General features: G+C 44.1%; 1 protein-coding gene across 1 annotated transcript in view; it reads left to right on the top strand.

The window, feature by feature from the left end:
- Positions 1-24178, top strand: part of Myo5b (myosin VB) — a 426429-nt gene that overhangs the window by 248663 nt on the left and 153588 nt on the right. The window contains exons 10-13 of the mRNA XM_023713700.1: positions 940-1205; positions 14526-14607; positions 15298-15438; positions 23341-23508. Of these exons, the coding sequence (XP_023569468.1) occupies positions 940-1205; positions 14526-14607; positions 15298-15438; positions 23341-23508 (657 nt within the window). The remainder of the gene's footprint in view (positions 1-939; positions 1206-14525; positions 14608-15297; positions 15439-23340; positions 23509-24178) is intronic.

Here is a 24178-nt window from a genome sequence, read left to right as displayed (position 1 = left end):
TGTGCTGCTCTGCTTTAGACCCAGCTGAGTATGGACTGAAACCTCCAGTAACTGTGAGCTAAATAAACCTTTCCTTCCTTCATTTTGAGTGTCGGGTATTTGTCCCAGCAACGAGAGAAGAGTAACTAAGACATGCATTAAAGAATGTAAACAAAGATCAGTTATGTGTCAGTGTCACTAAGGCAAAAGAGAAGGTGCCTGGAAGCAGAGGATCATGGGCAGTCAGTGCTGGGGGGCTGGTGCCCACTGGGCTTTAGTCTGTTTCTTGCCACAGCAGATGGGAACGTATTTCTTGGTGTCATACAGTTTGAAGGAGAAGATTCTCCTTAACCTGCTCACCTAGAAGATATTTGCTGTTCTGCTCTATCCATGTTGCTCTACTGAAGTCTGGGGGTGGAGGGGGGGTGGCCAAATGCCTTGGAGGTGCTCCCAAACCTTAGAATCTGAGGTTCATTTCAGGCATCTAGCGAGGTAGACCTGAGCCAGAGACAGAGGAAGAAAAGCATTTTCTGGACTGTAGTTAAGCACTATGTGTGAATGTCTAGAGATACAAGCTGTGGGTTCAGTGTATGCTTGCTGTCCTTGGGTGGGTTATCCATTTGTCAGCTATCAATTCTTATTCTGCTCTCCTGGGCAGTCCTCTTCTGCCTGTTACTCAGCAGCAGCCTGGCAGTGCAGGGGAAGGGACAGGAGCATGGTGATGCTTTCTTTTGAAATCCCTGATAATTTTAGTCCTCATTAGGTATGATTATCAGTTTGAACAACACAATCAGGCTTTCTACCTAGTTGTGTGCATGTGTGTGTCACTTGGCTGGAGAATAAAGGGTTCTAGAATTCTGGGAAGCATTGGGTTTGTCTTGTTGTCCCTATGGTCAGGCAAGGCGGGGGAACGCCTTGTCTTTTGTGTTTTACCTGAACCTATCTTCCCTCCCATCCTAGCCCCAGGATGAGCACCTAAGCAACTTCTGCCACCTGCTGGGAGTGGAGCACAGCCAAATGGAGCACTGGCTGTGCCATCGCAAGCTGGTCACCACCTCAGAGACCTATGTCAAGACCATGTCCCTGCAGCAGGTGGTCAACGCTCGCAATGCCCTGGCTAAACACATCTATGCCAAACTCTTCAACTGGATCGTGGAACACATCAACAAGGCACTGCACACTTCCCTCAAGCAGCACTCCTTCATCGGGGTCCTGGACATCTATGGGTAGGCCTGCTCTACTCCTCCCACCTTTCGCAGACATTTCAGAGATCGCAAGAACCTCAAGGGCTTCCTAGTGCTTTGCAACCAGGAGAGCTTCAATGTTTGGGCGCATTTTTATTTGTCATGATGGCTGAGGTTACTACTGGCTTGCAACCAGAGAGGTTAGGTATCCTACAATATGGAGGATAAACCTAAGAAAAAATAGGTCCTATAACTGCACCAGTAATTTCCCCATTCGAAAACCCAGTATGCATTCATTTTTAGTATAGGGAAACTGAGGACCAGAAAGGAAATGACTTGCCTACCCTCATATTGGAAGTTCCCATCAGGTGTTGTGTCTCAATTACATTTTCTGTCAGCCATCCAACTCTTTGACTATACCATCAGTCAAGGTGGTGATTTTAATGTTGTAATTTTGCCCTGTGCTATACAGATTTGTGTTGTATGATCATTCTTGAGGTTTGTGTGCCTTTCAGAATCCCAGGCTAATTGAAAGGACTGTGATATATAACTGTGTGTTAGGCAGGCCAAGGCAGTGTGCCATGGTAGAAAGTATAGTTAACTGGCCACCAGGAAACTGGCATTTATATCAGATGTTGCCAGTAGCTGAATGACTAAAACTCATAGTCCCTTTCTGGCTTTCAGTTTCTATAGCTGCAAATGAATTGTGTTGTTTTGTATTGGGAATCAAACTTGCCAGGCAGGCTCTTGTGCCACTGAGCTACATCCCCAACCCTTTAATGAAGTTTTGAGCCACTATCTCTGCATTTCTTTCCAGAGATAGAAATGATTATTTCTATGATTATTTGAAGTCATATGAATGGGGTGATACTCCCTCTCCCCATCTTTACTTACCCATGTCCTACCCTCTTTAAGCTAATAATGGGCTGGGGAGATAGCTTAGTAGAATAAGTGCTTGCCTGGCAAGTACAAGATCCTGAGTTTAATCCCTGGTACCACCAAAAAAAAAAAAAGAAGAAGCTAATAATAGATTAAATCCTGCTGAGTCTTTATATCCTAGAAATCTTGACTTTGTCTTAAAATAGAAACCACACATACAGAAGTTCAGCATTGAAAGAACAGTGGCCCATGGGGGGAAGGAGGAAGAATGAAACGTGATTTCTGCCTTTGTAAAGGCTCAGCAAATATCTTCTAGGTGAGCAGGCTAAGGAGAATCTTCTCCTTCAAACTGTGTGACACCAACAAATGTGTTCCCATATGCTGCTCAGGAATTAAGTAATGCAAGGGCCTTTGGAAGAAACTGCCGGAGGGTCCATCTGAGGGTTTAGACTTTTGTGCTGTGCAAGTTTGAAAGGCCAGGGAGGGTGTGTTTGTTTGCATCATCAGGGAAAGTGAGAGTTGAGATGGGTTCTTGGAAGGAGGGAAAATGAAAAGGTTTTGAAGGAAGCCTCATGACTGATGAGAAGCAAACAGTGGAGAATCGCCCAAGAGAGGGAGGTGAGAGGATGTGTCCTAGGGGCGCTCTCATCATCAGAGATTCAGCAAAGTGGCTGGACAGCCTTCCTCCTTCTGGTCAGTAGGGCACTCACTTTGTGCTCAGTCCTCCAGCTGCTCTTGTGAGAGCACGGGAGTCTGTTCTCTGGGAACCCAGTGTCTGGGTGTCCGTAATGGATTCTGTGTCATGCGTCCCTCTCTCTGGAGTAGTTTCTGGAACTTGGATTTCCCACAATACTGACCTTCAATGCTGCATTCAGAGAGAAGATCCAGGCTGCAGCATCTGACCTGATTGTATAATCTGCCTACACAAGACTCTTAATTTACTGATGGTTTGGTTCAAAAAGATTAGTACACAGACTTGTGAATAGTATGTGAAAATATTAGGACTTCACTGCTGCTGTTATGTAAAACAGCATGGCTCTGTTCCATTCATTTACATATTTTCTTAACAGTGCCTTCAGTTGAAGACGACTGTTGCTACCTTCCCAAGGATCCCGGGTGACAGTCTGCTCAGTGACAGAAAGACTCTGGGAGTTGGGCTTCTGGCTTGCTGATTCTGCAGCTGTCACCTGGGCTAATGGAAGCTGGATTATTTTGCTTATATTTGCTATTTAATTTTCCTAATTGAATTTATGTTTTCCAAGGTCTTGTGATTTCCCAAAAGAGAGACATACAGACATAGATTACAGGGAAATCTGATCTGTGATTGACCGGTATAGATGTCACTACATGGGGTGACAATCCAGACACATCGTCCTGGTTTTAGTGCCAGCTCCTGACCCATGTGTCTCTGTTGTCACTGAGCAGCCTACAGTTTTCTTTGAGAGCATCCGACAGCAGCTTCCAGGGAGTATAGGTTGTGACATGGGCCACATGGCATTTGGCCACTGACCAGCCCACTGAGGAACCTTCTTACCTCAGTGTTGGTTCCTTCTATTTCTTAAATCCTTGTTTTCTCTCAGAAGCTAATTTGCAGTTTTTGAATCTATGCCATAAAGTGATTTACTGTCCAGTTTTGCCCACATACATTCTGTCTCAGTGTAATACCAAGCTTATACCTTATAGGCAGTGGAAAAGAGAACAAGGTAGGTATGAGCTGGGATCTGAGTGAACAAGCTGGCAGTCTTTGGGCCCTGGTGCTGAGAGTACCCTTGCAGACATTCCCTAAATGCAAGCTTCCCAGCAGTCTATTCTGCCAGAGACATCCTAACACTCGGGCCTACCCCAGGCTCTCTTCTGGTCAGAGGCTGTGTCATAAAACCTCAGGAGATTAAAACCAAATGTTTGACCACCAGAGAGCAGATGGCTTCAATCTAGAGGATCTGGTCTGTCAGGTTAGTGACATCATTTCTTAATCTGGGGGAAAAAATGAACTTTTGGTGAAAACTTAAAATATGTGAACTATTCCCTGTCATGTCCCTTTACCAGTTATGGTATCTCCTCTATTATACTCTTATGGACTCAGGCGCTGTCCAGAAGCCCACTGAATTTCTGTTTTTTAAAATGGCCATGTCTAGCTAGCAGAAGTGAGTGATGCACAGGATAACCCGCCTGTCCCTTGGCCTGTTCACCTCCCTTCCCTTTCAGGCTGACTCCCCTTGTTTGGCTTTGTTCACATTCATGGAAGGTGGTTCTCTCTACAGAGAATCTGGTCTTCCTTGGGATCAGGGAACTCAAAACTGTTTTTAAAAGTTTTTAATTTTCATATTCTTGACCACCACCACTAGAGAGGGAGCATATCACCTATCCATTATCTCTCATTCTTTCTCATCTGTGAGTGGGGTCACTTTGGTGCCCAGAGAAGATGCCCTTGGGCTGACCTGCTAGCTTGGATTTTCTTACTCCTTGTCCCTATAATCAAAACTGGAATCTGGAGAAAATAGGGAGAATGGTAGGATGTTTCTGAGTACAGCAGACCCCATTTGTTAAAAGGGAATGAATAAGCAGATATTTTCCTCTTGTTAGGTTAGAAATACATAAAGCTAGGAAGTGAAGCTGGAATTGTTCTTGTCACCCCCTGTGAATGAGCACTAATTTGTTCCATTGAGATAACTGTCCCCAGGTGAATTGCGGAATGTACTCGGTGTATTATTGGCCCAGTAGCCAGGCTCTTTCTAAAGATGGAAAGGATTCTGTACCATAGATGAGCTGCCCTGCATTTTCCATGAGTATTTAACATCTCACTAGAGTTAATGTCCGGAGTGAATGAACACACACACAAATGAACGAGCAAGCAGCACACCATGTTGGCATGATACCATATATCTCTTGTTATCATGATGTTCTGGCTGATAGGTAGCTTGTAGAGTAAAAAATATTGTGAACTCCTAACAACTTAGCATGGGCTATGGACTCCCTCTTCCGAGGAGGTGAGCCCTTCCCTGTGGTGAGCCCCTTTCTTTCAAGCTGTGCTGCGTGGTCCCAGACATCCAGCATCCTAGTATCCTTCTACCCTTCATCTTGCTACCCAGTCCCAGATTCAAAAAAGTGCAAAGCAAGCAATACCCAGAGCAATTTAGCCAACACAAGCCAAGCTGTTCTCCTTAACTAAGGATCTGTGAAGCTGCCTGCAGGATATTTCTTAGCAAGCAGGGGATGAAATTAATAAAGGAGAGCCTGGCAGCTTTTGGATGGGATTACCTTTTCATGTTGCATAAACCAGCATTTAGCTCTATAGGCTTGATTAGTTGCAACCTTAGTCCTTCATTCCTCTTTCCTTCCTGAGGCAACAAGAAATAAATGGTTTCAATTTAGAAAAAGAAATACGCATTTGTTTGCCTTCAACATGCCAAGATAGCAAGGGCTTTGACTATGACCATGATGCTCGTGCTGAGGAGAGTTGCCTTAAAGACTTTTGGAGCAATGCAAGATATAGTAGGCACAGATATTTGCTAGGAAACATTGAGGGACATAAAGTAGAGAATTTGGGGGTGCCAGAACAGGAAATGAGATTTGCTAGAATTTTATACTTTCTTAGGCTTGTGTGTTACTGTTTTGTGTACTTCCTAGTACAAAACTAGCATCCAGCTCTTTTCAGTGTTCTTTAATGATACATTTTTTGAAAATATTTTTAAACCTTATAATTGAGAAAAATATAGCATAAACCATTTTAATTGCACAGTTTAGAACTGTTGAATATGATACATATAATCCATTGTTGTGAAAGTTTTCCAGAACTGTATCATTTTGCAGTACTGAATCATTATGCCCATTAAGCCCACTCTTCATTTTCTTAGTCCCTTGGCAACCATCATGCTTAGATATCATGTATATGTTTGAATTATCTGTTATTTACTTTTTGTAATTGGCTTATTTCATTTTGTATAATTTCCTTCAGGTTCATCCATGCAAACATATTTCCTTCTTTTTAAGGGCCTAATGTTCCATTGTTCCATAAATATAAATGCTGTTCCATTGTTTATATTTACAATATGTATTCATGGACAGATGCATTAAAAATGGGTATGTGAAAATCTCTTCAAGGTCCATCCATGACCTGAGCCCTGTACTTATGTTAGAGACCTAGGATCTCTATGCTGAACTACACACCCGGCCCTTTTACATTTTTTTGGCACAGGATCTCTTTAAGTTGTTCAGATTGGTCTCAAACTTGAGATCTTCCTGTCTTAAGGGTTTTGCTTTTAATTCTTGTAATTGGATTGCTGAGTTATAGAGTCATTGCTTTTTAAAAGTTTTGAGTAAGTTTTAAATTGTTTTCCATAGGACCTGCACCATCTTATACTTTTACCAATTCTACACACGGACTTCAAATATCTCCACATTTTTGCCAACACTATTTTTTGTTTATGTCATTTGTATTCACTCCTGCTGTTTTGTTGACACCTATCAGTGTTGGGTGGGTTTTTTTGTTGTTTGTTTGTTTGTTTGTTTTTAGTTTTTGGTATTTTTCCATTGCATCTCGCAGCTGTTGAATTGTTATTTTCTGGGTCCTGGTTGTTTTTAAGAGATATTTTTCTTTTGGGATCACTAGCTGCAATGCCATCTTCAAGGCCTGAAAGTCTATTCAGTTTCATTTCATTCAATTACTTTTGCCAGCTTTCAATGGAATTCTTAATTTCCTAGATATCTGTTTGAATCTATTTCATGCATGCTAATTCTTTCCTGTATTGTTCATTCAATGTTTCCATCATTTTTCTAATCTCCTCTTTTAAATCTATGTTTTCTTTAGATGTTCTGAGCAATTCTTTCTTGATTATTGTCATTTCTTTTTTGCCTGAGAGATTATTTGTGATCTTATATCTCCTATAGCCTGATGTAGTTGTTTCTTTACTTCACTTGCTATCATTTCAGAAATTTCAGGTGTGTGACTTTCAATTTCTATGTCTTTGTCTCCTGAACTTGTTCTGGGTGGGTTGCAGGTCTGACATTGCCTTTTGCTCCTTCATTTTTACATTTTTGAAGCTCCCAGTGTTCACCTGGGCTCAACAGCAATGGTAGGGGTGTGGGGTGTGGGCCAGTAAGGTGTGAGCCTACAGTGGAGGCACAGTAGGCTCACCAGAGCTTCTGCTGTCTGGAGTTCAGCATGGCTTCCATGATGTGGGGTGGGGGAGAGGGAGGCAAGCCACAGCTCAGCAAGGCTCCCATGATGATGGGGTGGCAGGGTAGGATTCACCAAGGCTCCCACAATGGTGAAGAAGTGAGTCACAGCTCCAAGAGGCTCCCTTGATGATGAGGGTGGGGGGTTGTGGGAAAGGGATCACCAAGTACCTTTAGCTATCCAGGGCTCAGCTTGCCTTCCGCAATGGTGGAGTAGCAGGCTGAAGCTCTGCAAGATCCTTGCAATGGTGGGGTGCCAGGGAAGGGCTCACCAAGGCTCCCTCAATAGCTCAGCAAGTCTCCTAGGATGGTGGGGAGCAGGGCTCAACACTATTTTTTAATGTAGCCATCATATTGGATATAAAGTGATATCTGAAGGGTTTTGATTTGCCTTTCTCTAATAGGTAATAATGTTCCTAATCATTTCATGTACGTTTTAGCCATTTGTAGGTCTTCAGAGAAATGTCTATTGAAGTTCTTTGGCCCATTTTAAAATCGGGTTTTGTTGTGTGTTGGATGTTTTATGCATATTCTAGATATAAGCACCTTATTATAAATGATTTTTCAAATAGTTTCTTCTGTACCATAGGTTAGACCTGCTATTGCCTTCATTTTTTTTCAAAATTTTATTGATAAACAGATAACAATGAGACAGTTTCAAGTCAAATCGGAAGTACAATTTCAACAAATAATATACTGCATATATTCTTCTTAGTGGTTAATTGCTGTACAAGATGCGGACTTGAGATCCTATTTACAAACACCATTAGAACAAATCATTCTATTCATTAAGAGAATGCAACTATATATCTATCCTAACCACTTTGAATACACAGATACAAAATGGACATTCATTGATATACACCATTTGTTCTAAGTTCCGTTATTGAATATTATAGGTGTGTAAACTCAGCAAAATATTCTAAAAGAGTCCAGTAGCCCATAATAACATTGGGTCTTCTGTTTAACTGACAATGTCAGAAATTATTGACCTGAGTCCGCCACAGTTCAACATAACAACATGGCTTTACTTCCTATATTTCATCTTCATACTTTTCTACTGGATGGTTAAGACCAAGGTAAAGCAGGACCTATGCAACAAGAGTTGTAGCTATTTGGTCTGAGAAGGTCAGTGAAATGCCCTCAGGATTTGTCCTGAGATCCTGTACCTCAGATTGTAGAACCTTTGTCAGTGTCAGCCATGTGGATGAGTCATGGCCATTGCTTGGCCAATGTGCTCTCTGTGAAAGCCTGAGAGAATGTTTTCTCTCCATATGACTCTCCTTAGGCACACTCTACATCATCGATCACTTTCCTCTTTGGCCCCATAATCTCCTTGATCAGAAAATTTGGGACACTACCGAGGTACATGGCGTTACAGTACAGGTTCTCATATGTCCTGAGTCTTAATTGACCTTAGAAGGTTAGGGCCAAAATGTTGGCTTTCCTTGTATCCCTCCTTTTTCTCTAATTTTGGTCTGCAAACTTAGGTTGTTAACCATCCAGAAGACAAGCTTATTGTTATTATCAAACGATTTAGGCTATCAAACTTAACCTCACTATCTCACTGCATTTCACACATCTTTGCCTTCATCTTTTTGATGGAAGAAATTATTCTTTCTTTGGTTTGTCTTGTTTACTCAGTCTCACTCTGCAGAACCAATTTGCAGATCATTTTACAGACCAATATAGTTCTTAAGAGAGGACTACCCAGCTTTTTCAACTCCAGTATGAAAATGTGGCCATAAGACTGGGTGTGGTGGTGTGTGCCTGTAATCCCAGTGCTTGGGAGGCTTAACAGGAGGATCACTAGAAGTCTGATCTGTGTAGTGAGACCCTGTAGACCCTGTACTAAATACATTTAAAAAAATGTGGCCGTGAAGAATGGAGGAAGAGATACGTAGGGATTATATTTACCCCCTAGCCTGTGAACAGTGTCCTTGTCCTGGATGTTCCAAGATCCCTGCACTTATCTTTTTGGGAGTGACAGTGTATGGCTGGCCACAGTGTTCTTACTCCTACCAGATCATTTGAAGGTATTTGGTTCACCTTGGACTTTCCAGCCTCCCAGGAAAGCGGTATAAATCCTAGGGCTCCAAAGTCAAATCCAACCATCTAGAGTTTCTATAGGGCAACCAGTCCTTTGGAGTGTGGTCCTCCCATGTTTCTAAGGATCAAATGAAGTCTCATTCTCTCTCTGTCCATGTAAGTAGCTCCTCCATGACAGAACTTTCTTTAAAACTTAGTGCACATAAACTTTATGCCCCTTTGGGGGATTTTTATGTACCAACTTTGTATCTTCCCAGTAGCCCTTTCAGGTGGGGACTATAACTTACACTTCCTTGCAGCTCCCACAGTTGTTGAGACAGTGGGCAGATGAGCTGGAGAGGATAACCATGGAGTGAGCATTTTCCTGTCCCTAGCTGTGGTTCCAGGCATGAAGGGGAACAGGAGTTGGGGAGTATGCCAAATCGAGTGGACTGAGATCCTCAAGAAGAATAAATGTTCTTTGTCTTGAGGATGAGCAGCACTTTGGCCTGTGTTCTCTCTGAAGGGCAAGTTAAGTGGGTGGAGGTGGATCTGGGTGCAGAATTCAAGTTCTGCCACTTGAAGGACTTGAATCAGTTAGCAGTTCAAGATTCCTTAGTAGAGAGGCCAGAGCATTGCCCTAGCACACCCATGATCCCCTTATGAGATTTCATGAACTTCAGGATGGATATGGACCTTGAAAGGACATTGGGATCACACTTGTCTGGCCCTGTTTAAAAGGCTCAAGACTCAACTGAAACAGATTTTCCCATGTTGTTTTCCTGTATCAGGAATCAAACTCAGAACGTTGAGCTTATGGGCCAGGAACTCATGCTGCTTACCTCCACAGCGCCTCCTGTATCCCTTTTAGTGCTTCCCTGGAATCCCTCCCCTGCACAGAACCGAAAGGTAGACTGCCTGAGAGTGATCTTTGTAAGCTAAGCCAGGAGATCCTGAACTCTGGCCCAGCTGTGCAGCAGTGCATTGACCCTCTGCTCTCTCTCCAGCTTGCAGAGTGAAGTTAACAGAGTTGAATAATTCACTCAGAGTAACTGCTTGATTTTTTTTTTAATTACCATTTCACTCTGCAACAGTTGCTGCCTTAGTTTTAGAGGCACTTGTGGTTCTTACTACACCTTGAAATGGACTAGAATGCGAAATTGTATACTTTTCAACTGAAGTTTTGAAGAAGCAATTGAGGTAAGCCTGGCCATGGTACCTCTAGGAACGCAGATGAGACCGTGCCTCAGCCCTCCCTTGTTTTAACCTTCCTCCCACCCAAAGGTTTTGGTCTGAATATTCTCAGCATTGATTTTATGCGAGAAATCCATTTCTCTCTAGTATATAAATTTCCCTTTGACAGTTTAATGCTGTGAACTATAAATTGACCCATTGTGTTTATTTCTAAAAGTCATCTCTATTGATGGGAAGAATTACTACAAATATAATTCCATTGTAAAAGAGAAGCAGCCCTATCTCCCTGACCATAGCTTGCTGAGGTTAATCATTCTCTCAGCTCCCCAACCCCCTCATTCATCTCTGGCCCTTGGCATTACAGTAATTATACTAGATGGCAGAGGAATTGTTGCCAGATAATATCTTAGAAATAGGGAAATTATGAGCTAATTTCAGCCATCTCGAATTAATGAGAATGTTCTTTCTGAAGTGCTACCAATGTAAACCTTTAAAAAATGACAAGTGAAAGATATTTAAATCTTCTATCTGTGGAGCTCAGTGTGAGCTCTGCCAGCATACCCAGTTGCTATTATCTGGCCAATTGCTGGGGTGGATTTTTTTGTATCTTCCTTCTAGGTTTATTAATTAAATTTTCTGTGAGCTTGGCTGTTATCAGCAACTTCTCTTTAAGAGGGGAGGGAATATGATCCTATGTGACATAACTCAGTCTGCAGCATTGCTGTCTGGGCTAGCAGGGTTATAGTCTGGGGTGATGTGATGACTGGCCCACACGGTACCTTTCTTCTGCCTGGCCTGGGTTATACATGGATGCCCTCCTTTACCATAGCATGATTTTGCATCTTTGATCTTGTTTATTAACCTAGAATTATTCCTCCCACATGGACATGGCCAGAGGCTGTGCTTTTATGTGGTTGTCTCCAAGCACTTGACTCCTTTGATCTCAAGATGTTCCCTTTTCCATGTATTACACCTTGGTGGGGAAGTGGATGTAGAGAAACCTGATGTTTTTGCAGGCACTGACACAGCCCTGTCAGGTGTCTGATATGTCCAGTTTTGGTGGCCCCTTGTACAATGTGCTATTATGCAACCCTTACTGGGGCAGGGCTAACATTTCTGGAAGTGGTACTTAGGAGGGGCAGTGTTCAGAAGAACTTGCATGACACTATAAAACAGAAAGCAGGACAAGTGGTCCTAGAAGCTGCAAAGGCAGAAAAGAAGTTGGCTTACATAACAATTTAAAATAAAGTCACCAAATGCATGGAAAAGTCAATTGATAAAAAAAATTTATGCAGCCCATAAAATGTGCTGACTAGGAGCCGTGCTGTTCCACCCCTGGAGCAGTGTGGGACAACTGACAGAGCCAGCAGAGAGGGAGTCTCACAGAGCCGAAACATCCAGTGCGTGAACTTGAACTTCTCAGCCTCATTATCAAAACAAGAAATACAAATGAAAACAAATTTTCTTGGCCCTTAGGTAGATTAAAGTCTAAGTTTGTGTAACATGAGTACTGGTATCGGTGAGAAAAAACAAACCCTTGTTACCGTGAGCAGTGGAAATTTGTCTCCTTCCTGCCCTTAAAGATGGGACTTGGCATGACCCGTTAAAATTCAGATTGTGTGATCCTTTGAGGCAGCAATTCCAGATCTAGGGAATTTATCCCATGGGGATAAAGAGATGCAGCTACTATGAAAACAGAGAATTCAGCTGTTCATAATGTGGTGAAGGAGCTGTAGGATGAGACTGACGTATGATAGGTCCCGTTCTTAGTGGCTGTGGGCATTAAATGAAACCTCATAAAACTCTTAGACCACAGCTGTTTGGATGCTTCTGAACAGGGCCACTGCTGGTTCTCAGCCCATGTGTGAACAAGGAAACATGCCTCTATTTTTGTTTGTTTGTATGTTTGTATTTTAGGGAAGGGTCTACAGGATGTTCAGGGTCTCACTACTGGTTCAGACTCATAGTGCTCCGCCTGTTTACAGCCTCCCAAGAGCTGGGATTAGAGGTGTGCCCCATCACACCCAGTCTCAATTGGGGCTCAGCATGCCCTGGGGGCAGGGCTGGCAGGACAGGCCGGGGGATTGAACCTCCAGTCCCTGCATCTGCTTGTAGGCACTTTAATCCACTGAGCTATTTGGCCGGCCCTAACTTGCCTCTTCCTTAACTGTAGGATGAGACAATTGCTAACTGCTGCCCCATTCTTTGCATCACACAGCCTGATGCCATGGTGAGTCCCACTCATTTGTAGCTAAAGCTGCGAATTCTTGTGTGGCCAGCTTGATGAGTGATACCACATCCATGCGCTGTATGAGTCTGATCTGCACATCCTGCTGGCTATTTGAAGTTCTCTCCTCCCCACTGTCCTTTCTGTCTCAAGAACCTTTCTATTTCTTGTTCAAGTCAGACCTTGCCTGGATCTTGTCTGCCTTCCTCCTCCACATCCTATTTCCTTTTTTTTTTTCCCTTTCTTTTTTTTTTTTTTGGCGGAATCCACATCCTATTTCCTGCTGCTGATTCTACACACAGTCCCCTAAATCAGTGTTTCTCCTGCTGGTCTCTAGGGCACACATCAGACTGTCATTTCTTAATCTGAAATCGTCCAAATCTTCCCATTGGCTGGGATAAAATTTAGGCAGCATCATGTAGGTCGTTCAGCCTATGGGCAGGACCCCTGCCCCTCTCTGCTGCACCAGGCCTCTTTCTCACCTCCCATCCTCTCTGTGGGCTCCACCCCTCCACATAGCAAGGCAGGCACTGAGTTGAGCAGTGAATGAAGATGTAAATAAGATAAAGTATGTAGAGCTCAAATAAGTAACATAAAAACTCAGGTAATACCAGATTTACCCAGGTTCACAGATAATTAACAAAGTACAGATTACTAGTACATAGAGAAATATTGAACTCTATTAAAGATCAAATAAATTAAAATCAAAATACGTTCTTACATACCAACTAACCAAGGACTTTTAAAATTTAATGTGTACACTATTTACCAGAGCTTTGGTACATTAGTATTCCCAGTGTGGTGAGGGTAGATTGACCTGGATTGTTCAGAAGGGAAATTTTCAAAGCAATAAAAGCATTCTCTTCCTGAAAAATGGTCTTTTCCTGCAACTATATCTCTGCATGCCTTCTACTCTGTATGACACTTGTCAAAAATACATTGAAATATACTAAAATTGGTGTCTCTTATCAAGTGTACACTCTAAAAATGATTAAAAGACTGCTTAGTGTTAGCAGAATAAGACTCATACACTGGGTGGTAAGGGTGAGGGAGTAAAATAACTTCATCTTTCTGGAAGAAACAGTGCTCCTAACTGTGGTAATTCTCCTAGGACAGTGCCCCTAGCAAAGAATTATGAATTTGAAGATGTCTATATATGCTATTTTCAGTTTCAATAGCAGTTAACATTGGAAAAACAAAGTATGCTTTGATAAAGGATTGACTAAATCATGATAAATCTGTATGGTACCAGTGCCAGCTCATGAGACTCCTTTCTATGAATTTGTATGAGGTGTCCCAGGCTAACTTGAACACCACCTGTCCCCTTTACCTGGGACCTCTGCTCATCCCAAATTTCTGACCACAACCCTGACCTGCATTTTGGTTGGCAAGACAGACATTAATGTCTAAATGCCTTTGAAGAATAGTGTGGACAGTTGTTTGTGATGGAAAGTTAAATGAAAACATAAAAAGATAGCAGGACCTCAAATTGTACAGATACTTGTAATTCTTTTCAAAATTTTTCAATCTCCTGGAGAAGATTACTGAGATGTAATTGGTGGTTGACCTGAGAGAATCATGGCTGACCTTCTCTTCTGTCCCTAGATTTTCTCACTTGTAATTTTTCTAGTTTTGAAAGTAGCTATCCTTTATTGTACTAATTTACTGAAGGTCTGCAGGTCTGTGGTGCTGACCTGCAGTGGTGGTCTCCAGGACCAGAGCCAAGGAACTGAGCACTTGTGTTATGGGCCGAACTGACCTGGAGGAGAGGGTGACAGTAGCTTTGTGAAAGTCTCCATGATTCTTTCAATAAAAGGGGAAGTCTCTTACCTTTGTCTTTGCTTCTTTCTGTTCTGCAGGTTTGAGACCTTTGAAGTAAACAGCTTTGAGCAGTTCTGTATCAACTTCGCTAATGAAAAGCTCCAGCAACAGTTCAACTCGGTATGTTAGGTTTCCGACCCTGGGGTGGGGGAAGCCTCACACTCTTTCTGGAGTGATTCCCTGCTGGGGCCACCTCCCTTCCACCTGAGGTCAGTGGGCTACAGTTTTGTCCTGACCTGTCCTGGGTTTCCTCGTGGTGCTCCCAACAAAGGACTGGCTCTTGTTAGTGAGGTCATACGACTCTGGCAACTGCGCTGAGGATGGAAATGATCCCCTGGCTTTGATTTCCAACTCATTTGAGCCTGGGCATTCAAGATTGTTAAGCAATTGCAGGCCAGGTGTGAGACTTCTTGTGACTGGTTGGACAATAGTAACACAAAATTATTAAAATACCCAAGAAGAGGTTTGCATAGGAATGCAGAAATCACTCCCATGCTCTTCTCTTTGTCAGTCATGACTGTAAATTAGTCTTTTCTAACAGCTATCTATCATCTTCCAGTCACAGAATAGAATCTAGGGGCTGGGGAGATAGCTCAGCAGTCTAAATACCTGCCTGACAAGCACAAGGACCTGGGTTCAACCCCCAGTACCACATGCCATGTGGGGCCTGCAATGACAGAGTTCAAACTGTGTAGCAACACCCTGTACTAAATAAATAAAAAGATTTAAAAAAAGAATAGAATCTAGAGGTAATGGAAGTCAAGGTGTATCTATATTTCACTTGCCTTGGCCTTTTTCTTGTTTTCCTAGCATGTGTTCAAACTGGAGCAAGAAGAATATATGAAGGAGCAGATCCCTTGGACCTTGATTGACTTCTATGATAACCAACCCTGCATCGATCTCATAGAAGCTAAGCTGGGTATCCTGGACCTGTTGGATGAAGAGTGTAAGGTAAAACTGGTCATGCTGTCATTGAATTGGTCCAGTTTTAGGATTGAGTAGTGGGACACTGTGCAGCTGTGGGATGCAAGGCAACATGTGAAATCTCAAAGCTGGTTTTGATCTCTGATCATCTGACTTTGCTGTTCTGGGGGAAGCTTTGTTATCCATTCTGCATGCATTGAATGTGATGAGCAAGTGTTGTTATCATGGTAAACATGTATATAACAGTTGGCAGCTGTTAGGGATTGGCATGGATTTGGTGCCTCAGATGTCCTCGGTACTGACAGAATCAGTATCTACACAAGTATCCAGTGAGGACTTGAAACCCAGGATCATCTCTGCAATGTGAAATGATTTGTGAGTGTTCGAGTTGCAAGGCATGGTAGCCACTGAGGTCCACAGATTTCCCTCTGCCTGGCTTTAATGGACTCTACCCAGCATGACAGGGAGAGAACCTAGCAGCCCTAGAGTATAGGGTGAGAGGAATTGGTTTGTATCAGTTGATCAACTTTTTTTATTTTTTTAAACCTGAGAGATTATTTCTGTTCTGATTTCCTCTATGGCCTCAAGCACTTCTTTATTTGCTTCGGCTGCTGTCATTTCAGAAATACCTCGTTGCTTCCTGGACTTGTTCTGGGTGCTGGAGATCTGAGGTTGCATTTTGCTGCTGTATCTTATCATTTTCTCTTTCAAAAGTTTTTATTTTGTTTTCTGTGCTGACCCTTGTAAGTTTCTGTAGTAGGTAGCTTTATCACTGGTATTGTGGCCTATCGAGGGAAGGTTTGTTCTTCAGGAATGTCTTCTGCCCGTAGGAGATATTGCTTTGTGTCTGTCCCAAGATTCTACCTTTCCAATTAAGAGTGAGATTTTGGTATCTGTTAGGCTCAGTTCTCAATCCTTCGGTGCTGGGCTTCAGTGAGTTTATCACCCCAGAACTTCCCAGTAGTGTCGTTTAACTTGTTTGGCTTCCAGTTTCCTGCCGCATGAGTTGATGGAAGTTGGCTTTGATCCTCACTGTCACTCAGTTGTGTGTTTGACTGATTAGAGGAGTAGGTGGTTCATTCCTTCAGTGATGGGAACCAATGAAAAGGTCTAGAAGCCACATGGTTCTTGGTATTGAAAGAGATCACCCCCGTTGCTTTCACATTATTTTCTCCTATACCTTGCCTTTAAAGGAAGGGGTGTGGCTCAATGGTTAGGGAGTTTCTTTCTTTTTTTTTTTTTTTTCATTGAATGAAATAAAAGGGAAGGACTAATAAAACAATAGTCAACAAAGTGAAATTATACTGAATCTCATAGTTGGCACATTTTTACCTCCTAACATGTTTCAGTGTCTTTTTGGAGAGGTGAGCTTCATCTTCAAAGTCAGTGTCCAAGCAGAAATAATTTCAGTGTGTCGGGTGTTTATCATGTCCTATGTTTGTTTTGCCTTTGCCTTGTCACCTGTTTGTCTAGGCTTGCTCAACCTGTGAGGTTGAAGTCAAGTTAAAATAATTGTCCCCAGATTGAGTGGCACTGGGTAAACTGCTGACATCATAGCACCCTCCCTCCTGCTGTCAGCTCCGCGCTCTCCTGATCCACAGCCAGCAGCCTTCTTCCTGAGCTCAGTGGAGACTGTACCCACCTCAATCTCTTTAGTTCTGTCAGTGACTAACTCCTCTGGCTCCACACCTCCCACCCAACACACGGTCCTGTGTTCAGCCTAGGCCTCTGGGGTGCTGGTTCAGTCTAGCTCTCCAGCCCTTGCTCAAGGTGAATGTCAACTTTTTATTCTCCTCTTTGCTGGTGAGGGTCATGCACAACTCTGAGGTGCAGGGGGGTTGGCTGGCTGTCCTGCATAGGTTCTATGATGAAGAGTCACTTAATCGTAAAGTAGGACCCCCACAGGAGATAGACCCTGCATTCCCATTTACTCACAGCCTCTCCCCAAGTACTTCAGGAAGACCAGTTCTATGACTAGCAGCTGCCCAAGGGGTTTGCAGTGTACCTGCCTTTGGCCAGCAAAATAAGGCTGCTAGTAGATATGTTTTGCCTTGTCTTCTGAGGAGTTGCGAGGTGCTAGCACCCAGGGGAACATCTCACAAGAGTATCAGTCCACAGCAGTGGGAACATTCCTAGTGCACAGGTTGGAATTAGATGAGCCTAAGCCTCTGAGAGAAACCCCAGAGCAGTGCTGGACTCAGAACAGATGACTCTAAGAATGGTGTGAGAGCACACAGAAGGCAGCAGTTCTACAGAAAGCAAGCCAGACCCAGGCAGGAAGGCCACAGAGCAAGCCATGCTCAGCAGTTGTGAAAGAGACCTCCCCAAAGCATTACTAGACTTTGCAGCCTGAGATAGTTCCAGTCCAAGAGAGATGCCCAAGACCCTCATGTCTTCTCTCATCCTTTGGAATTCACACCACCTGGAGTAACAATGTGGGTAACTATCTTACTTGAAACAAGCTACAGGAAAATGAAACTATATTTTAACTCCTGCCACAGTAATCCATCAAATGCCAAAACTATGTTATGCACATACTGGTTCTTTCATCTTGAGGGAGAGCCCTTGGAGAGGAGAAACTGACCTCCCTCCTGACTTTCCAGGGAACAAGAGCAAGGTTTTACTTGAACCAGTGAACTGAGATTCACCGGCCTAGAGACATCCAGTTCCACAGAGACTGGGTAGGGTGTGGGCTACAGAGTGACTTATAGGAACATCAACTCAAAACGATGCTGAGTTACATGTAGCCACTGTGATTCCCTGCCCTGAGCTCCTTGGTTTTGTCCAAAATCCAAGTTTTCTGCTCACAGAGCTGGTGGGAACTGGGGATGTCAATATGCCAGGTCGTGTTATGAATGGGACACATTTAAACACCCTGGTGACCAAGACCACAAATGTGGCTCTGGAGGTAAGACGAATGCTGAGTTAAGGAACAAGACAAAAGCGCACAGTATGGAAACTTTTAACATCAGACTTCATTGCTCTGGGAAGCCAGAGTAATTGAGTATAATTTGCCGCCTCTATCAGGACAGCTTTAAATCCATAGATGTCATTACATTTGTCAAAAGTCATCCAACTGATCCCATGAAAGGGGTACATTTTACTGTAGGAAAATTGCGCTGTAACAATCTGACTTTTAAGAACAGGGGCAGTGGTTGCCTGCCTGGCTCTTCTGCAAGCACCCACAGCCCCAGGGGGAGCAGGTTGAAGCATTCCTGCGTTGTGCTGCAGCTGGGGAATGCAGAGTGCCTGGGGATGAAGCCTTTTGAACAGTGACAGCTGCCTCCAACACACCCCATCCCCTTGTCTCTCAGATCCTCTGTAGGATGAGAAAGAATAATGAGGTCTCACTGTGAATAACTGAATTCTGTTCCCCCACCCCCACCCCTCAGCTGACAGGACACAAACCCCAGAGAGGCTTGGACTGGTGGGGTAAAGCAACCAGTGAGACAGTCAATTCCTGGAGATGTGCTTTGGAGAGCAGGGCAGTGAGCTAGGGTTGCAGTCAGAAGTGTGGGCACACGTGGCTGCAGACTTGAGAGGCAGCACTCAGGAATTCTCCCAGGGCCTCTGATGGGTCTCAGAACTGCAGGGGAGGAGCTGGGGAGATGGCTCAGTGGAATAAGTGCTTCCCTGGCAAGCACAAGGGCCTGAGTTCAATCCCTGGTTCTGCAAAAAAAAAAAAAAAAAAAAAAAAAAAAAATGAAGTTAGAACTGCAGGGGAGGTGTGCGGACCGCATCAAACTGCTTAAGTTCCTTTCAGTGGAAAAGCCCCAGCTATACAGTCAGACCCTCAGCCAGCCACAAACTACACAGGGCTTCAGCTATCCTAGGGCGTAGGAAAGGGGTGTTTGCAGGAAATTCCAACTTCTGGACTGCTCTTACCTAAACTCTCCAGTCCACGATGTGCTCTGAGGCTGCTGCTGCTGGGGGGGGATGGACGCTCCGGTCCTTGCCCTCCTCCAAGCTATATTGGCAGACATTCTGGTGCCTCATCCTGCCATTCAGTACCTCTCACATCATTCCCTCCCTCTGAGAGGGATGAGTAGACTTAGTCTAGGCTTGTAGAATAAAAGAGGTTAGCATATGCTTCCTTGGGGGTGCATGTTTGCATTTTAGCAGAAATCTTCTGGAAGTGATGGCTTGATCCCTGAATGCAGATACAATGGGTAAAAATACAGGTTACTGCCACAGGCTGGAGAGACACTGTTGGGGCTCCTCAAAGACAGGCTTGTCAGGAACTGCAGGCTCAGCCCAATGTGAATTGTTTTGTTTCATAGAACCAGCTAAAGAGCTGAGCAGTTGGATGTTCCTAATCCTTGTTGTAGCTTCTCAGTGACATCGGGCTGAAGACAGTGGGGCTGCTGTTTTCCTGTCTTGTCCCTTGGGGGGGGGGATCCTATTCCCAGGAGAATTGTTCCTTTAGGTCAAGGGTGGTGGTATCTTCCAGGGATGCTGGTGGTCTCCTTAAGCTGACTGGAGAGTCTGGAGTGAGCAGGAGGGAGGTGGCCTGGGCTTCCAGAAGCTCAGCAGTGGGAAAGGCCACGTTGAGTCTTTTGGGCAGGCAGCCCCAAGGGAATGGTCTAGTCAAAGGTGGAATTTCAGTAATTGGAGGTAAGACCATGGAGATGCTAACTCTAACTTTCTTCCTGGAGCTTGGCTGTGAGAAGCAGGAGGCTGGGCTGGGTGGATGGGATGCTGGCTTGGAGGGCAGCACTCTTCCCCAAGGGAATAGCAGAAAAAAAGAGTGGTATGGATGCAGATAAGCGCTGGGTGCTACAGCAGGAGCTTGTGATTTCCTGCTTGAAAACCTCCATTTTCCCAGGAAGGAGGAAATGGGGCATGTGGCAAGTGGAGGCAGGTAAGAAGCTTACCAAAGCTGGCAGAAGATAGGAGCTGCCTGTGGATGGGAGAGCAAGTGACTGAATGCACAACTTCACAGATGAGATCAAGGAATCTTTGAGGTCAACTTCCATTTAGAGCTGGGAGCCTTGTCTTAATCTACAGAAGAGTGAAGCTTGGTCTTATTTGTTCGTTTGCTTGTGCTGCATTTTTAGGGAAGGGTCTACAGGGTGTTCAGGGTCTCACTACTAGATCGGACTTGTAGTGATCCACATGTTTACCGCCTCCCAGGAGCTGGGATTACAGGCACACACCACCACGCCCAGTCTCAATTGTTGTCTCAGGGCATCCCAGGAGCTGGGCCAGCACAGCAGGCCCAGGGATCAAAACCCAGGCCCATGTGTCTGCTTGTAGGCACTTTAATCAGCTGAGCTGTTTGGCTGGCCCTTGTTCTTCTTTTTGTTTTTATTTTTTGCAGCAACACTGTTACATTAGAGCAGCAAGGAAAGGAAAAATGAGTCGCTGTGTGAGTTCCTCCAGCACCAGGTGAAAGGAAAGACAAGTGTGCTCAGACCGGTTGGGAGTTGGTGTTCTGCTGAGCATGCAGGGAAGCGGGTGTGAGGGTGGAAAGGTGAAGGCCTAAAGCAGCATTGGGTGCTGTTGGGCACAGAGGAAGTAGCTGCCTCCTCCTGAGAACTGTTCGGGTTGTATAGTCCTGGGTACAGAGAGTACCCCCCAGACTCTGAGGATCCAGAGGTGCCTTGGTGCAGTGGTAATGTGAGGTTGGCAGAGGCAGAGGCAGCTGAGAGCCACAGACATAGGGGATGGAACCAGACAATGTCTGGAGAGACAGTCACTGGTGGCAGTAACCCAGGAGAACAGGAACATGAAGCAGAGCTGAGTAACTGGCTGTAAAGTCCTTAGCGGCCATCTCTCGTCTGCAGTTTTGTTGGGGGCAGGCTTTGCCCCCCGCCCTGGGGACAGTCCAAACTGATTACAGCTGCTATGATAGAATAATTCCTCCTCAAGCTCCCAAGGTTTGTATAGTAGCAAAAAATACACACTCTAGATCCAGCCTGCTTTTCAGCTCTGCGATCTTAAGCAAGTTACTTAACCCCTCTCTCCATTTTCTCTTCTCTGTATATGAACTTACTGCCTCACTCACAGTGACTGATAGGAGGATTAGATGAGCTGATACCTCCGCAATGTATAGGAAACTGTATGACGAATATGAAGCACCATGGACATTTGCTGCTAGTATTATCTGACACTCTTAATACAAATTTCTGCTGTTCTTTACTTATACTTGGAGGTGGGACGGGGAGGTAAAAGGGATTATGTGTTCTTCTTGAGAAGTATGTATACAATGTGATCTTCACCATTGGTCTCCTCTGCTAATTCATTCATGCCAGTCTGGATTACTGAGTATGTAGGATCATACATGGGGTCTTCTCTTTGAAGTCCAATCTTAAAAGATTTTGTTACCCACAGACTTAAGTATTTATTTAGGTGAGCCATTTACCTAGGTGAGCCTTCTCATGGTTCTGCTACCCCAACTGGGTCAGGCCCTCAAGGTCTGTCTTGTTCCTGTCCTCTGCCCAGCTGGTCCTGACAGCCCCACCAGGAGGTCCCTCCTTCCCCCATACAGGTTGGTTCTAAATACAGAATGCTTATAGGCAAATATAAAATGGTGTATATATAGAAAATGCTGAATTAAATATATTTTATTGTTTGCCCAACACAATTAATAGCCTCCCTCAAGAAAGCATTTTCTTCCCTTGAGTTTCTTATAGCATGTAGTGGTGGGTACTCAATATTAGTGGTGTATTCAATACGGTACACATTGAATCTTAGGAAAAATTTGTTTGTTCACAAAGGATTTAAGTTTGTTCTCAAGTATGTAAGCACTTTCTTTATAACACAAGTTTTATTCATTTACTAAGCAAAACCCACTTTAAGTAGTTACTAAAAGGTCACCTTCATCCTTGCTTGATAGAGACATATAATCTAAATTATTGATGGGTAAGTTAATTAGTGACTCATAACTGAGAACTGGACCTGTTCTGCTGAGTGGATGTTGAGGATGACACAGGAGGGAGCCCCATCACTGGACAGGCTCGTCATTCCTGACAGTCTGAACTGTAGTCACTGTGACTCTGCTGTGTTCCCAATGAAGGAAGGTGCTTGTTTACTTTGGAGGCCATCCATAGACACACAGAAGAGGGGCTGCCCTGAGGAACTCTTAATGGAGTGAAAACTTTTAAGTCTGAATTTATATTTTGGGTAGGCAGAGATATTAGTCCCAGAAGAATCAGGTCTTTGAGGGGCAAGAAACAAAGCAGTAAGGCCTGTTCAGTCTTTGAACCCAACAGACCTATAATGTGTAGTAAAAATGTCCTGAACCTGAGACCAGTTGTGAATTCTGTGTGTGTGTGTGCACACATGCATGCACGTGCATGTGTAGACTATTGTAAAAACTAAATAGTGCCGGGGAGACAGCTCAGTAGAATAAGTGCTTGCCTGGCAAGCGCAAGGGTCTGAGTTCAATCCCCGGTTCTGCAAAAACAAAACAAAATAGTGAGGAATTTAAGAAGCAGGGACTTGAGGTCAAGAGTTGTCAGAAACAGCCTCTCAGAAAAAGATAAGGCTGAGTCTGGATGGTGCTGTGAATGAACCTGGGAGCAGGGTGGGTTTCTGTGCAGCAGGCTCCACCAGAGCAAGCAGGGTGGGAGGCGTGCTGTGCTGCGGAGGGTGAGTGCTCACAGTGCTGCAGGAAGAAGCACTTCAGATGGCTCCATGGCTGTGGCTGGTCCTATGGCCCCAGCTTTTCCTCTTATCTTCTACTTGTGCCAGCTAGCAGATCCTTGCAGAGTCAGTACGCTCTGTGGACCACAGCCCTCGCTTGGTGGGTTGATGGCTACTGCGCGTGACCCCGCACATCATGGTTGAGTCATTCTTTGCATTCTAGTGAAGCTGCTGCTTTGAGGTGGTTCCACCTTACAGAGCCATGTACCCCTCCACTGTGACCCTTTGTTTGCTTCCTTTTCCTCTTCACAAAATGCTCTGCCTTATTTTGTGGTTCTGCAGGTCCCCAAAGGAACTGACCAGAACTGGGTACAGAAGCTCTATGACCGGTACTCGAGCAGCCAGCACTTCCAGAAGCCCCGCATGTCCAGCACATCCTTCATTGTGGTCCACTTCGCTGATAAGGTGGCTATCCTCTTGACTGTCTTGGCACTGCTTAGCCTACCACCAGTAAACTCATGCTTCTGCGATAAGAGGGAGCTGTCCCTCAGTTTCCCTAAGGAGCTTCTCTCCTAGTGATGGGTGTAGACGCAGACCTTTTCAAAAATGGATTTTGTAGAGGGGAACAGTACCAGGAATCAAACTTAGGACCTCACACTTGCCAGACAGGCACTGCACCACTGAGCTAAATCCCTGGCTCTGAATATTTTTTTTTTTAATTCTGAGACTGTAGTGAGCATATAAGTTAACTAGAGATCTGTTAAAATGCTCAGACCAGTAGGTCTGGGGTGTGACTGAAAAACTCATCCCTTGAGCCCTAACAAGCCTTTTGTTCTGAGAACTCCCTTGTACACAGGGTTTTCTCTTGCAAAATGAGTGCTCATTTCTTTCTGTCCCAGGGCCTTGCTGCACTCTAAATGGGGACATCTGGGGGTTTCTCATCTACTCAGCTTTTTCAGAAAATTCCACATGGATGATTTAAAACTACAGTGGTGCCTCAGTGTACAAATTTAATTTGTTCTACAATTTGGGGATGATGGTCATGTTTGTGTTTGTGTGGGGAAGATGGCCATGGTTATGTTTGTCATTCAGTGTGGAGTTTGCAAATGAAAGCAAAATTCTACTGAACACTTTGAATTGCAAACCAAATTGTTTGCAAATAGAAGCCTTTATGAAGCAA

This window comes from Octodon degus, unplaced genomic scaffold (assembly GCF_000260255.1).
Source record: "Octodon degus isolate 3935 unplaced genomic scaffold, OctDeg1.0 scaffold00003, whole genome shotgun sequence".
Lineage (NCBI taxonomy): Eukaryota > Metazoa > Chordata > Mammalia > Rodentia > Octodontidae > Octodon > Octodon degus.
The sequence above is the reverse complement of the archived record's forward strand: the minus strand, read 5'-3'. Positions and strand labels throughout refer to the sequence as shown.